The sequence below is a fragment of the Microtus oregoni genome, unplaced genomic scaffold, assembly GCF_018167655.1.
Source record: "Microtus oregoni isolate MIOR12 unplaced genomic scaffold, Mior012 000006F_ref0000085, whole genome shotgun sequence".
Taxonomy (NCBI): domain Eukaryota; kingdom Metazoa; phylum Chordata; class Mammalia; order Rodentia; family Cricetidae; genus Microtus; species Microtus oregoni.
Genome location: NW_024543065.1, coordinates 43,935,399 through 43,950,576, shown reverse-complemented (window position 1 = coordinate 43,950,576; position 15,178 = coordinate 43,935,399). Strand labels below are relative to the sequence as shown.

Sequence of the window (15,178 nt, the reverse complement as noted above, 5' to 3'; positions counted from 1 at the left end):
GAAAAGGAGGATGTACATTAGAGGAGGCCCTGTGCTCTGAACCAATAGGATGGAGGAATTTAGGGAGGAAGCTCCACTAGACATTGGGAAGAGAGCTCCCTGGAGAACCCAGCCACTGAGGAACTCAGGGAAATGAGATCAGAACTACATTAAACACTATTTTGTGACAAAATGACATATTAGCTTTCTGCATTTTCTTCAAAGTCAAAAAAAAAAAAGAAAAAGAAAAAAGGAAAAAACCCAACAAACTTAAGGCCAGCCTGGTCTACTGGTCTACAGAGTGAGTTCCCAGACAGGCTCCAAAGCCACCAAGAAACCCCACCTTGACATACATGGATCCCTCAGGGAAGGGAAAATAGACAAGATCTCCTGAGAAAATTGGAAGCGTGAGGTAGGGGAAGGGAGTGTGGAAGAGGAAGAGAAGAGAGAAGGGGAGGGGGAAAGAAAACTTGAGGGAACAGGATGGTCAAGATGGGGGAAGGACAAAGAGGGAGAGCAAGGAAAGAGATATCTTGACTGAGGGAGCCAATATGAGGCCAGCGGGAAACGTGGCACTAGGGAAATTCCCAGGAATCCACAAGGAAGGCCCCAGCTAAGATTCTAAGCAAGAGAGGAGAGGGTACCTCAACTGGCCTTTCCCTGTAATCAGATTGATGACTACCTTAATTGTCACCATAGAACCTGATGGAAGCAGAGGCAGAGATTCACAGGGAAGCATTGGGCCAAGCTCCCAGAGACCAGCCCAAGAGGAAGGAGCAATAACACGACCAAGCCCATGATATGGATACCCACAGAAATACCTGACCTGAGCTAGTGGGAGCTCATTGACTCTGGACTGACAGCGGGGACTTGCATAGGACCAAACTAGGCCCTCTGAATGTGGGTGAAAGATGTGTGGAGGGGGCAGTCTTTGAGGTCACTGGCAGTGGGATCAGGATTTATCCCTAGTGCTTGAATTGGCTTTTTGGAGCCCATTCATTTTGGAGGGATACCTTGCTCAGCCTAACTATAGAGGGGAGGGCCCTGGTTCTGCCTCAAAGTGCTGTATCAGAAGGCAGGGGGGTGGGAGGAGGGAAGGGAGTGGCACTGGGATAGGTATGTTAATGAGAAAAGATCGTTTTAAAAAACAAATAAATTAAAAAAAGAAACCCTGTCTTGAAAAATCAAGCCAAACCCAAACAACAACAGCAACAAAACAACCCCAAAAACCAAGCAAACAAACAAAAAAAAAACCTCTTCCCAATGGTTACTGAGTCTCTTTGGTTCCCATGGAACTTACAGTACAACCTCATCTGCCCGCCTCTGTCTGAATAACTCCAGGGCCAAGGTCAGCATGCCATTGATTCTGATAATGTTCTTGCTCAGGTCCAGGTACCTCAGCTTCCTGTTCCTACAGAGCATGGATGCCAGGGTGTGGCAAGAGGCGGAGGTGAACCAACACTTTTCCAGCCTGTGGGGGCAGAAATAGAAGGGCTGGGTGGTGCTGGTACATGCCTTTAATCCCAGCACTCAGGGAGACAGAGATGGGCAAATTTCTGTGAGTTCTGGCCAGCCTGGTCTACAGCGAGTTCCAGGACAGGCTCCAAAGCTACAGAGAAACCCTGTCTTGTTGCAGTGGAGATTCTGGCGGGCAGGTCAGGGCCACACAGACTTGTGTGGGCCGCTGCTCTGTTTAGTATGGCGGGCGGGGCCAAGTGGGGTCACTGATCTGCCCAGCTGCGAGCTGCGACTGTACCTTGGCCTGGGCCGAGCCCCCGGTGAACGTGCAGCTGGATGAGAGTAGGGGAAGGGAAAACGAGCCGGGAGCACGCTGTGAAAGCTAGTGGGCTACGCTCAGGTGACTTGCTCGCAAAGGCTGGGAAAGATCGAGCTTGTGCCCCCAGCCATGCAAGGGCGGGGGCAAAAAAGCCCGGTGTTGGAGCGCCAAAATGCAGTCGGCGTAATAATCAGGCTAGCTTAATATGAAACAGCAAATTTTAATGAAGGAATAGCTTACAACATTAGGGATCCAGCGATGAGCAGGAGATATATAAAAAAGAGAGTGGCAGGGGCTCATGCCTCCAGATTTATATGTAAATATTAGCCTGAGGCCCCCCATTGGGCGGAGTTTCCCCTACACTGTCTCAAAAATACAACGGAAAAAAAAAACAGCAACAAAAAACCCCAAACACACACATACACCAAAGCAAAACCCAGAAATAGACAGAAGGGAAGTCACTATGTCCTCAAATGTCTGAGGGCTCATCTCACACAGAGCGCACAGACCCGAATCCCACCGCAGCTGAAGCAGGCTGCAAGTCTCTGCTATGCACTAGGGTCTGCAGGGCGATTATTCAGGGGAGGGAACGAGGGTCTAGTGAGATGGCTTAGGGAGTTGAGACTTCTCTGGGAAAGAGTCAGACCCTTAGCAGCTATTATCTTACAACAGACGTGGCTGCAGGAGTTCCTAACCTCAGGGCTAGGGGTAGAGACGGAGATGCTGGGAAAATTGAGACAACTTACTCCAGGACCAACAAGTTGCAGTTGGTATCTTCCAGAGCTTTACAGAGTAGGATGACCCCGTCGTCCATCAGCCTGTTGAAACTCAGGTCCAGACTTTGCAGGCTTTTATTGTTTTTGAGAGGTGACGTCATATATTTACAGCATGCTGAAGTCAAAGAACACTGCCTCAGCCTGTCAGGAAACACCATCCAAATCACTCTTGGACTATACTCATTTCTTCCATGGTTTCAGTAATTAGGACATCTTGGTTAACTTCTCAGAGAACATGGGGTGTGTGTGTGTGTGTGTGTGTGCAGAAAACGCCAAGTAAGAACCAGAAGATGGGAGGGGTGTCTGCCCTCTGGCCACGGCACAATGACTGTTCTCCTGAACTCACAGCCGCTGTGGTGGCCCGCACAAGATCAAGCTAGAAATTCAGCACAGAGTTGGGAGGGGCACAAACAACCCCACCAACCAAAGAGCTAGCGGCAATTGATGGCAGAGGGAGGGAGAGGGGTCATTTTTCTTTGGGTGTGTGGTCGCTAGAAGGTTGCCAATGTTCTAATGGAGGGCCACATACTCATTTGCTTAAATAGCACTCAATGGAGGCAGTGGTGTGTGTGTGTGTGTGTGTATGGCAATGACATAACGCACATGTAGCGAGGTCAAAGGACAATTTGCAAGACTTGGTTATCTCCTTTAACCACGTTGGTCCTTGGGCTCAAACTCACGTTGACAGGCTTGCCATCTTGCCAGGGGAATCGTGAGGTTTTAGAGCCCCATTTCCTGTCAGTTCTGTGGTTCCTGCCTACAGACCCAATGTGCCCAGTTGCTTCATGCTCCTGCTGCTATGCCTTTTCCGTCAGGTCAGAAAAGAATGTAGATTCCCCTTAATCATGAGTCACAATGAACTCTTGTCCACTCAAGTATCTTCTTGTTGGGAATTTGGTCACATCAACACATCAAGGAGAAAATGACCAATATGAACTCTGAGGAAAGCCATCTAAGGAACCCATGCTTGCTTGTGTGAGATAAATGGCCAACAGATTATCATTTAAAATGCATTCTGGCTGGGTGATTGGGGCACATGTCTTTAATCCTAGCACTTGGGAGGCAGAGTTAGGTTGTTCTCTGTGAGTTCGAGGCCAGCCTGGTCTACAGAGTGAATTCCAGGGCAGCTGGATCACACAGAGAACCCTGTCTCAACGCCCCCACCCCCACCAAAGGAATGCATTCTGGTCCCCAGCAGTATGCCAGAAACAAGACATTCTTCCTACAGCAGGAAGCCAGGTCTCATGGCACTGTTCTGGTCTTAGAGGCAGACAGAGCACTCACTCAGAACACAGGAGATGGGGAACACAAGTTCAAAGGTTCCTAAACATTCTCGGTTGGCACCAGCCTTCACACTTGGTCACTATTTTCAGGACGTACCTTTTCCCTCATTTAATCTGTAAGATCCCTGTCGCCATGACATCACCACGGAAAACACAGCTTTGCAAATACATGATATCGCCAAGGGGAATTGAATGCAATCTAGTTTTCAGACTCAGTGACCTCCAGCTAGCGACTCCTCCAGTGGTAAATATCTGATACTCCTCCATGTCCCTCAAATCTGAGAATTTCCACTCTGTGGCTTCACCTCAGAGAACTGGGTTAAGGACTAGATCATTTGCCTCCACAATGGAAATAGTAACAACTTTGCTCTCTACTGGGAACTCAGGTACCATCTCACAGCAGCCATGGTTGCCTGCATAAGTTTAGCACAAGGTCAAGCCAGCCAACACTCCAGCACGCTAGCCAGCATCAACCTCTGAGTGGGTACAGTGCCCACTGCTGTGTTCACTCCCCTCAGTTGTGCTTCAACGAAAATCTAAGTAGCTGGAACCTGAAGCAGCTATACAATGCACAGTCGAGAGAGAGAGAGAGAGAGAGAGAGAGAGAGAGAGAGAGAGAGAATAAATGCATTAAATGCATTATAGTGGCATATTATTTTTGTTTTAATAAATAAAGCTTGCCTGAAGATCAGAACACAAGACAGCCACACTAGTCAGCCATACAGGTCAGGCCGTGGTTGCACACACCTTTAGTCCCAGCAGTCATACTAGTTGGCCATAGAGGCTTCGCCACGGTGGTGCTTGCCTTTAATCCCAGTACTAGAGAGGAATATAAGATGGGAGAGGATAGGTCTCAGCATGAGGATTCGTGGAGGCAGGACGAATCTGGTCTGAGGTAGTGGTTAGAGCCAGTGGCTGGCTGCTTTGTTTTTCTGATCTTCATCTTGAACCCCAGTATCTGTCTCTGGACTTTTATTATTCATGCTATGTAGCATGCTTGTATTCAGCTCACTTTCTTAGAGACAGAGACAGACAGACACACACACACATAAATGCATGCTTGTATTCAGCTCACTTTCTTAGAGACAGAGACAGACAGACAGACACACACACACACAGAATATAAATGCATGCATGTATTCAGCTCACTTTCTCTTCATTCATAGGACCCAAGTCAAGGGAATGGTAATACCCATTTTCAGTCTGAGTCTTCCTAAATCAATGAGCTCAATCAGACAATCTCCCACAGACATGCCCAAAGGCCCACTATCTGATCTAGACAGTACTCATTGAGAGTCTCTTCTCAGCTGACTACACATTATAGAAAAACTAAATCATCACAAGACTTAACATTCCGCATAGGTGAATCCATGATAGAGTCTCCTGATCACCCCCTCCTAATCCCTCCAGAGTTTCAGGAAGAAAATCCTTGCAGACTTACACCAGTCTTTGCAAAGGACACATTAAATGTTCCAGAGCATTCCAGATATGCCTCGATCCTTCATCCTTCAAGTCGTTCTCTGCCAGACTCAGGTGGGTCAGCAGCTTACTGTGGCTGAGAGAGAGGGCAATTTCTTGACAAGAGTTCTCAGTGAGGTTGCAGTTCTCCAGCCTGCGAAGAGAAATGCACAGGCAAGGGGCAGTTTTTAATGTACATGCACATATTATATGTATACATATATAAATATAAATCTATTTATTTATTTTACTTCCTGGCCGAAGTTTCCCTTCTCTCTTCTCCTCCCTGTCTCTCTCCCACCCCCCTATGTTTCTACTTCTCCCATCAACTCCTCCCCTGTTTCTGTTTAGGAAAGGACAGGTCTCCCATGAGGACCAACAAAGCATAGTATATCAAGTTGCAGTAAGACTAAGCTCCTCCCGTGTATTGAGACTGAACAAGGTGACCCAGTATGAGGAGCAGGATCCTAAAAGTCAGTAAAGGAGTCAGAGACAGCCTCTGTTCCCATTATTAGAAGTCCCACAAGAAGACCAAGCTACACGATTGTAACATATATACAGAGGGCCTACGTCAGTCCTGTGCAGGCTCCCTGGTTGTTGGTTCAGTCTCTGTGAGCTCCAATGAGCCCAGGTTAGTTGATTCTGTGAGATTTCTTGTGGTATCCTTGATCAGTCTGACTCCTACAACTGACAAGGGACAGTTTAAATTCATTTCCACAACTAGCTTTTTTTTTGTTTAGTTTGTGTGTGTGTGCACGCATGCATGCGTGTGTGTGTGTGTGTGTGTGTGTGTGTGTGTGCTATGCTGAGGAACAGTCACTTTAACCCGAGCTTTCCTTCTAGAAGCAGAAAGCTTTGTATGGCTCTGTCACCAGCTCTTAGGGTTTTCAGGTTTTGTAGAAGAGAGGATAACAGATTGAAGGAATAACAGAGTCAGGAAAACTGTATGACAGAGAGGGAAATAGAGAGAGGGCTCAGTAAGTCCAGCACACTGGCTGGTCTTCCCGAAGACCTAAGTTTGGTTCCTAGCACCCACATGGTGGCTCACAACCATTAACTCCACATCCAGGGAATTCACTGCTGCTTTCTGACATGCATGTTGCATGCAGACATATATGCAGGCAAACACTCAAGCATGTAAAATAAAACTAAGCAAATCTTTACAAAGAGGACAGCAAAGGTGACCGACTCAATGAGAGTTGACCCAGGAAGAGACACAATTCCAGGCGTTAGAAATGGAAAGACACACCAAGTGCAGAGATCAGGGCTAACATGATGAATAGAAAGATTATTGGGCCAATGAGATGGTTGGAAGGCAAAGGTTCTTGCTATCAAGCTCAATTAGTTGAGTTAGAGTTTGGGATCAGCATAGTTTTGGGAGAGAACTGACTCTTGCAAGTTGTCGCCAAACCTTCACGTGTGCCATGATACGCGTGTGCGTGGGTACATACATATGCATGGGAAATACACATATAAAAATAATTAAAAACAAGATCATTCAGAAAAATGACAGAAGTATCAATTAAAACAATAAAGTATCATTTGCTGCTCAACAGGTTGACAAAACCTGACTAGAGTCAGCTGAGAATTTCAAGTCCTGGGAACTTTGCTATGCATTGACGATAGGACTGGAAATGGGCATAGCCAGCCACAAAACCTTGCGGACTGAAGACAAGCCCTCTTCAACTCTGCTACTAAAATGTCCATTTAAAACCTGCTTGTGTGAGTCAGGAGGTGATGGCACACGCCTTTAATCCCAGCACTCAGGAGGCAGAGGCAGGCGGACCTCTGTGAGTTCGAGGCCAGCTTGGTCTATAAGAGCTAGTTCCAGGATAGGCTCCAAAGCTACAGAGAAACCCGGTCTCGAAAAATCAAACCAACCAACCAAACAAACAAACAAAAACACCAAACTAAAAAATCCCCAAACCAAAAACCTACTGATTAAAAAGGAAGGACAGCAGATGCCTCCGTCTGTGTAAAATGTTAGATAATAGAAACCCGTGTGCCTGTGTGCCATCCTGCTTAAGGATAAGTGTGTATAGTTCTGCCATGGAGTTAAAAGATTCTAGCCTGTTCAGTTGCATTCAAGACAGCTGATAGGCACAGAGAGGGGAGAACACAGTAATGATAATACTGTTTCGTTCATTGGATGGAGGACACACAGAGCTCATGATGATATGGTCTAGGGTATTAGGTATAAGTATATACTTCTCTCAGGGTTCTATTGCCCTGAAGAAACACCATGATCATGGCAAGCATTTAATTGGGGCTGGCTTACAGTTCAGAGGTTTGGCCAGTTATCATCATGTTGAAGAGCACAGCAGTGTGCAGGCGGTTATGGTACTGGAGAAGGAGCTGAGAGTTCTGCATCTTGATCCATAGCAGGAAACAACTGGCTTGAGCTTCTGAGACCTCAAAGCTAGTGACACACCTCCTCCATCAAAGCCACACCTATTCCAACAATGCCACACTCCCTATTGGCCTATGGGGGACATTTTATTCAAACCACTGCAAGTGATTTTATTTTTAAATTATGCATATATGTCTGCATGGGGGGATGTGTACAAGAGTTCAGGTGACCATACTGGCCAGAAAAGGTTATTGGATCCTCTGGAGTTGGAGTTAAAGGCTCTTTTGAGCTACTCTACATTGGTAGCTAGAGGCTGATCTTGGCTCTTCTACTAGAATGGCAAGTTCTCTTACCTGTTGAGCCCTAATCAACAGGGTAGGTTTCTATCACTTTGATAAATTCCTGTATCCAAAAGCAACTTGGGGAGGGAAGGGCTTATTTCACCTTATACCCTCCAGCCCGTCATCCAGGCAAGTCAGGGAGGGAACGCAAAGCAGACCCCATGTTGGAATGTTGCTTACTGGCTTGCTTCCCATGGCTTGTTCAGTCTGCTTTCTTATAGACCCCAGGACCATCTGCTCAGGGTTGGGCATAGTGGAGTGGGATCACACATCAATCACTAATCAAGAAAGTGCCCTACAGGCTTGCCTATGGGCCAATCTGATGAAGGCATTTTTTTCTTCCTGGAGATGTCTAGATTTGTGTCAAGTTGACAAAATCAGCCAGCACAGGTATTCCTTATCTTGTGCTCCCTCCCTCTGTCACACTTCTTCAGTTTTCGTGGATGTTCATTTGTATACCCACACAATCGCATCAACCATAAGACTGCCACCTGTTAAATACATCTACCTTCTCCCATTGTGGCACAGGATTTCTTTAGGGATGCCCTGGAGCTACCAAATGATAACGACAGGAAGAGAATTTAAACTTACATCAGTTCCCTGAGGTAACTCAGCAGCAGGTACTTCACCCCAAAAATGTTTGGGGGGCTTGCTGTCAATAGCACAGCCTTCAGGTGCGAGTTCCTTTGAAGATTGCTGGTAAGCAGAATCCAGTCTATAAAGGTGGCTTCACAGTTCTTCAGCCTAGAGATGACACACCGAGATGGCAAGCCTTGCTCCTGGAGGAAATGGTACCCCCAAAGACCCTTCCCTCTACCTCATATTCTTCCTCAAGGAAGGATAACTCTAGGAGTTAGTTCTAGCTTCTCAGCCGTAAACTGGAGGAGACTCCAACCAGCCGAGCAGCCGAGTAGCCTGGAAGGGAACTCTCTAGCGCACTGAGTTCCCAGGAGCTGTGCAGTGAGGTCTAAGGTGCCAGCTTCTGTGAGCCCATGCTAGGTGGGCTTTCAGTGATAAAACTGACTTTGCAATGTTTTGCTCTTATAAGTAGCCCCTCACCTATACAGCTGTAAGTAACTCTGATAAACTCATTGGCTCACTGAGTTGGACTTCAGTGCTATTGTTATTTTGGTTCGCTGTCAGTTCCCTGTTTGGGGTAAATGGATATTTGTTCATCGCTCCCAGGAGCAGGGTCATATAGCAGAGGAGCCAAGGAGGAAATGTGCGGAAAGCATATTACATGCTATGTGAAAATGTGGAATCCTGCATCGTGCACAGCAAATGCATGCCAGTAAGAACTTAGGAAAAGAAGTCAGAAAGACGACACAGTGGTTAAGAGCACTGCCTGCTCTTGCACAGGACCTGGGTTCAGTTCCCAGCACCCACTGTAGTGCCAAGAGAGCTGGTGCCCTCTACTGGTTCCTGCATGTGGCACACATATACATATGTAGATAAAAGATCCAAACACATAAACAAATCTAAACATTTTTACAAAAGAAAAAAATCTAATAAATATGTAAAAAATGAACAACAGAGCTAATGTGAGCCAGCGATTCCATTTCTGGGCATTATCCAAGGTAAATCTCATCAGATTATACTGTTAAAGTTGAATAAAGCTAACGGTAGCTGGACATGAGGAAGCCAGGCTGGCACAGAGCACCTGACCATTCATTCTGCAGAGACCACCCATCCATGTGCTACCACCAATTCCAGCCTCTGCCTTTACCTTACACACTGGGGTGATTCAGTGCTATACACAGGGATTTCACGGCCTCCTCCCCCAGTTTTGTGTGCTCTGCTCCCAGCTGTCTCAGATGCTGGTTTTCACTCAAAACACGGAATAAGTTTTTATGCAACATGCGACTCACATGCATCAAACTGGATGACGAAGCAGTACCCCGTTACCAAGGGACTTCAGTGATCTTCGTGTGTGTGTGTGTGTGTGTGTGTGTGTGTGTGTGTGTGTGTGTTTGAGGGCAGCATTGGATGCCTCCCCCAATTACTCTCTACCTTATTTTCATAAAGATTTTATTTTCACTCATGTAAGAATGTGTGTGGTTATGGGTACGTTCACCAAGTGTTTGCAGGGATCCCAGGAGGCCACCAGGGAGCATCGGATTCCCCATGCAACTAGAGCTCCTGGCACTAAGTCACCCAGTGTGGGTGCTGACAACTGAACTTTAGTCCTCTGTGAGAAGCAAGCACTCTTAACTGCTGACCCACCGCTCCAGCCCTTCTAACTGATTTGTTTCTTTTGAATTTTTTTCGAGACAGAGTTTTTCTGTGTAGCCCTGGCTGTCTTGGAACTCACTCTGTAGACCAGGCTGGTCTCAGATTCACAGAGATCCACCTGCCATTGCCTCGAGGTGCATCACCACCACCCAGCCTAACTTTTCTTTCTTTCTTTTTTTTTTTTTTTGAGATAGTGTCTTTCATCGAACTTAGAGTTCACCAGTTTGTGCAGACAGACTGGTCATTGAGCTCCAAGGATCTCTGGGATTATTTTTAATAGTAATAATAATATATAATAATCCTATGGGTGCCAGGGATTTGAACTCAGGTAGTCATGCTTTCAGAACAGACACGTTACAGACAGATCTTTCTCCTCTGTCCCTTCTTATACCATTTCTGTGGTCATCAGACCACAAACATGCCAGCTGATGTGACAGGAAGGGTCTTGGGAGGCAAACAGGTGATTTAGAACAGAGTCACTTAAGACCGGCACAAAGGAGGCAGTCACTCAGTGCCGTGACTGAAAACGGTGAGCAGGAATGAATAGCTTAGAGAAAGCATGTAAGATGCTTCATGCACCTGCTCTCATCTCTTCCTCCAGACTCCTCAGTGGGAAGACCTTGCATAAGTTGTTCAGTGAGCATGGGACATTTTCTCCTTGTGGTATGTGTGCAAATTGCCCTACATGATCCCAGCAAAGCACCCAGCATTCTTTTGTGTGTTTGCCTGTGTGAGCACCTGTGTATGGAGGCCAGAGGTTGATGCTGAGTGGTGTCCTTGATCATGCTCCATTTTTTTTTTGAGACAGGGTTTCTCTGTGTAACCCTGGCTGTCCTGGAACTCACTCTGTAGACCAGGCTGGTCTCGGACTCATAGAGATCCGCATGCCTCTGCCTCCCTCAGTGCTGGTATTAAAGGTATGCGCCATCACTGCCTGGTGCCATATTTTTAAAACATAGAACCCTTTACTAAGCCTGGAGTTTACTGATTGGCTAGACTAGCTGCCTAGAGGGCCTAGTCTCGCTTCTGTTTTCCAGTGCTGGGATTATAGGCATGCCTGGCCCTGCCTGGTTTTTATGTCGGAGCTGGGACTTGGAACTGAGATCTTTGTGGTTGTGTAGCTAACACTTTCGTGACTGAGCCAGCTCCCCAACTCCCTCAGCATCCTTCTTGTGCTATGGTAGGCACTCAGTTCACGGGAGCCAATAACAGCGATTATAACAGAAGAAAAGGCAGTCAGATACTGGCCAAGGCCTACGTGAGGTTTAATGTTTTGTTTTAAGGAAAAATCAGTGGTTTGTTTATATGATAAATGATTACTTTCTGGATCTTAAAAGCACCAGGGATTGGGTGTACAGTTTAACAGATAAAAGAACTATGGGGTTAGGTCTTTTTGATTAAAAAATACTGTGTATGTGTGTGTGTGGTGTGTGTGTGTATGTGTGTGTGTATGTGTGTGCTGACAGAGGCCAAAAGGGGGTGTTGGATTCTCTGGAGCTAGAGTGACAGACTGTTTTGAGGGCTCAATACGGGTGTTGGAAATCAAACTCAGGTCCTTTGCAAGAGCAGCAAGTAATCTTAACCATTGTGCCATCTCTCCAACCCCAGAGTTAGATTTTTAAAAAAATTAATTCTTAGAGAAAAGGTCTCATAAATCTCAGGTTGGCCTTGAACTTACTATGTAGTCAAAAATGACTTTTAACTCCTCCTCCTCCTGCTGATACCCTCCAAGTGCTACAATTGCAGTGTGTGCTGCCCCATCTTGAGTATGTGCAGCTTTAGTCCAGTTCTTGATACCCATAGCTCTGCAGCCCCATGCCTTATCTTTTATTTTCATCCGTGAAATGGGGTTCCAATTTAGCGTAGTTGTGAGTTTTAGGAGTGCTCCAGAAAGGCAGGAACTATGCCCTAAAACTTTGCTGTTACAGTTTGTGTGAGCGAGGGCTGATGTGATTGTTCAGTAAAGGCACTTGCTGCCAAACTTGATGAGTTGAGTTTGAACCCAGATCAGAGATGGGGAAGGAGAGAACTGACTCCAAAAGGCTGCTCTCTGTCCTCCATGTGCACACTTACACACACACACACACTCTCTCTCTCTCTCGAACACATGCACACACACAGTATAGTTTGTATGACTGAAAATGAAGTCATGGTGATGCTCCTGCCCATTTCCCTGGTTGTCTATGTATGGATTTATATAGGATGGAATGAAAGATGAAACGTTTGGGGGCCAGGGATACATGCATTTCCCATTATAACAGCTTGCTAAGCTGGAACCATGATCTATTTCATCCTATCTCCTCCTCTGGGAAGATCTCATGCTTGCCAGCGCAGCTCCTTGGCGACCACATGCAGGCAGCTGCTGCTGCTGGTGCAGAAAAGGCAGGGTGTAGGGATGGGAGATGAGCTCTTCAACTGCTAGGGGGCAGCAGTGTTCTCTAAAGCTTATGGGTAGTTGATCTCAGACTTGAAATTCTTCATTTGTGTGTGTGCATATGTGCATGTGGGTGTGTTGTGACAGTAAATGCACGTAAGGGCGTGCTCACAGAGGACAGAAGGGGCACTGGCCTCTCTGGAGCTAGAGTTACAGGCAGAACAAGTTCTAGAATGATACGCTCCTTCTCTTGGGCATGGTTCTGTGGGCTCTACTGTGGAACTATTTTAACCTTGTCATCGCTATATCATTATTAGCCTTGAAAATGTATTATTATTATTAAAATGTATATAATAATAGTAGTAGTGGTAGTAGTAATTTTTGTTTTTTTGAGGTAGGATCTCACTCCCCTGGCTGGTCTATAATTCATCATGCTGGCCTCTAGCTAATAGAGATCCACCTGCCTATACATCTTGAATGCTGAAATTAAAGATATATACTACCACACCTAGTTTTTGTTATTATTTTATTATTATGATGTATGTTTGCATTCATGTGTGTTGAGAGTGTCAGTGTGTGCATGTGTATTGAGTGTGTGAGTCTGTGTGCATGCTTGTGTTGAGTATGTGTGTGTTGAATGTGTGTGCTTATGTGTTGAACATTTGTGTGTGGTGCATGTGTGTTGAGTGTGTGTGTGTGTGTGTGTTGAGTGAGTGTGTGATGCATGTATGCACAAATGCAGGTACCCACAGAGGCCAGGAAAGAACATCTAATTCCTTGGTGCTGGAATTGTAAGTAGTTGTGAACTGTCTGATATGGGTTTTGGTGACTAAACTCAGGTCTTCTTTAAGATCAGTACAGCTCTTCCCTGTCACAAGCCCACAAGCCTATATAGCGAATGCACAGTGGACAGACCAATAGACAGATAGGTATATACGGGAATATATATATATATATATATATATATATATATTACAGACACTTCATACAGAGAACCCAATGGCAGAGCTTTGGGAACACTTGTCTTTTGGATAAGTTGCTGTCAATTCTGTAAAAACAGAATTGTGAAGCCTTGACTCTTTTCCCCTTCAAAATGGAATTCCTTCCCAAAATACCTCAGCCTAGTAACTTCCTCCTGTACAGGCAATGGAGTGACTTTTTGTTCTAAATAGTCAAATCTACTTAAAGTCACCCCCCACAATTACTTTTGCTAATAGATCACGTAGAAATTTCAAAAAGAGAGAGGAAGACAGGGTGCCCGCCCTTACTGACAAACAGGAGATTGGGGGAAGGGGTGTGGGCGAGTCCAGGGTTCAGGGCTGTCTAGGGCTCTTCTCTAAGGGTTTGGAATGTCAGCAATTTCCCCTGGGACGCTGGCCCTTCCTGGGTGGTGTCACCTTTTCTTGGAGCTGCTTTGCCACGTTCTACCTGTTATTTTGTGATTCTCAAATGCATGTTGATTTCATTGTTTTGTCTATGAAAAAATTTAAACTATTTAAAAACCAGGTGGACATCATCCCTTCTCTCTTTTTTTGCATCTTCACCCAAAGAATAAAGAACATGCAGAGGTAACGTGCTTGAGTTAATTTATTTACCCTGAGATCTTAGGAGTCAGATTTTCGCTTGCTGTACAAGTCCTGCTCCGAGCCCTGAGGTGGTTCTGAGGCTGGTATTCAAGACCCCTGACACTTCCCCACTGAGCCACTGCTCCAGCCTCCATTATCATCCTTTTATGGATGTGGGCACACTGGCACACAACAGAGTATATTAGCAGAAACCCAATATTCCATTGTACCATCTGTGCCCTGGGCATTCATGGACCCAGCCACTGGCAAGATAGGAACTGATGTGACTTCTGGCTCCCGAGTATACAGTTTCATTCACCCACCAGCTCAAATTCACTTTCTGAACACAGTAATCATCCCACGGAAAGCTGAACATGGCACACCCTTCACACATGAATGGGTGAAAAGAAATGTGGCACACGTACAACTGCAGGCTACTCAGCCTTCAAGAGGGGCATCAGGGCTGGGGAGATGACCCAAGCAAAGACCTGAGTTCAGATCCCTAGCACTTGAATGGGAAGTAGGGTATTTATAACCCCAGTGCTTTAGAGAAAGAAACAGGGGATCTCTGGGACTTTTGGCAAGCCAGCCTAGATGAATGAGCGAGTTCTATGTTCAGCAAGAGACCCTGCTTCAAAAAAGAGGGAGAAAACAAAAAACATTGTCCTCTGGTCTTCACACTCACATATACACACAGACACACACACACATACATACACATACACAATTTATGCATACAACAACAAAAGAAAATATGTATGAAAATGCCATAACGAAACACACTACAAATATAAAGCATTGAGAGCCACTAAAAATGATGCAATGACGTAAAAACATAGCTCAGTGTGTGTATTTCTTGCCCATAGAGTGGGAAATAGGAGAAGGAATAAGCAAGTTAAATGGAAATAGATATTTCCATGGGCTTCCTTCCAGCCAGGAAGTGGTCACTATTCTCTGGAATACACTTGTGTTTGATACTTGTAGGGATTTGAATTTGAAATTTGAAACCATATAGGTTTGTGTTTGAACACTTGGTTTGTGGT

At 45.6% G+C, this 15,178-nt stretch overlaps 1 protein-coding gene across 1 annotated transcript in view; it reads right to left on the bottom strand.

Moving 5' to 3' along the window:
* Positions 1-15,178, bottom strand: part of Nlrp8 (NLR family pyrin domain containing 8) — a 33,397-nt gene that overhangs the window by 3,639 nt on the left and 14,580 nt on the right. Inside the window, exons 5-9 of the mRNA XM_041654512.1 lie at positions 9,696-9,842; positions 8,556-8,708; positions 5,257-5,427; positions 2,503-2,673; positions 1,280-1,450 (exon numbers count right to left, since the gene is read on the bottom strand). Coding sequence (XP_041510446.1) covers positions 1,280-1,450; positions 2,503-2,673; positions 5,257-5,427; positions 8,556-8,708; positions 9,696-9,842 — 813 coding nt within the window. The remainder of the gene's footprint in view (positions 1-1,279; positions 1,451-2,502; positions 2,674-5,256; positions 5,428-8,555; positions 8,709-9,695; positions 9,843-15,178) is intronic.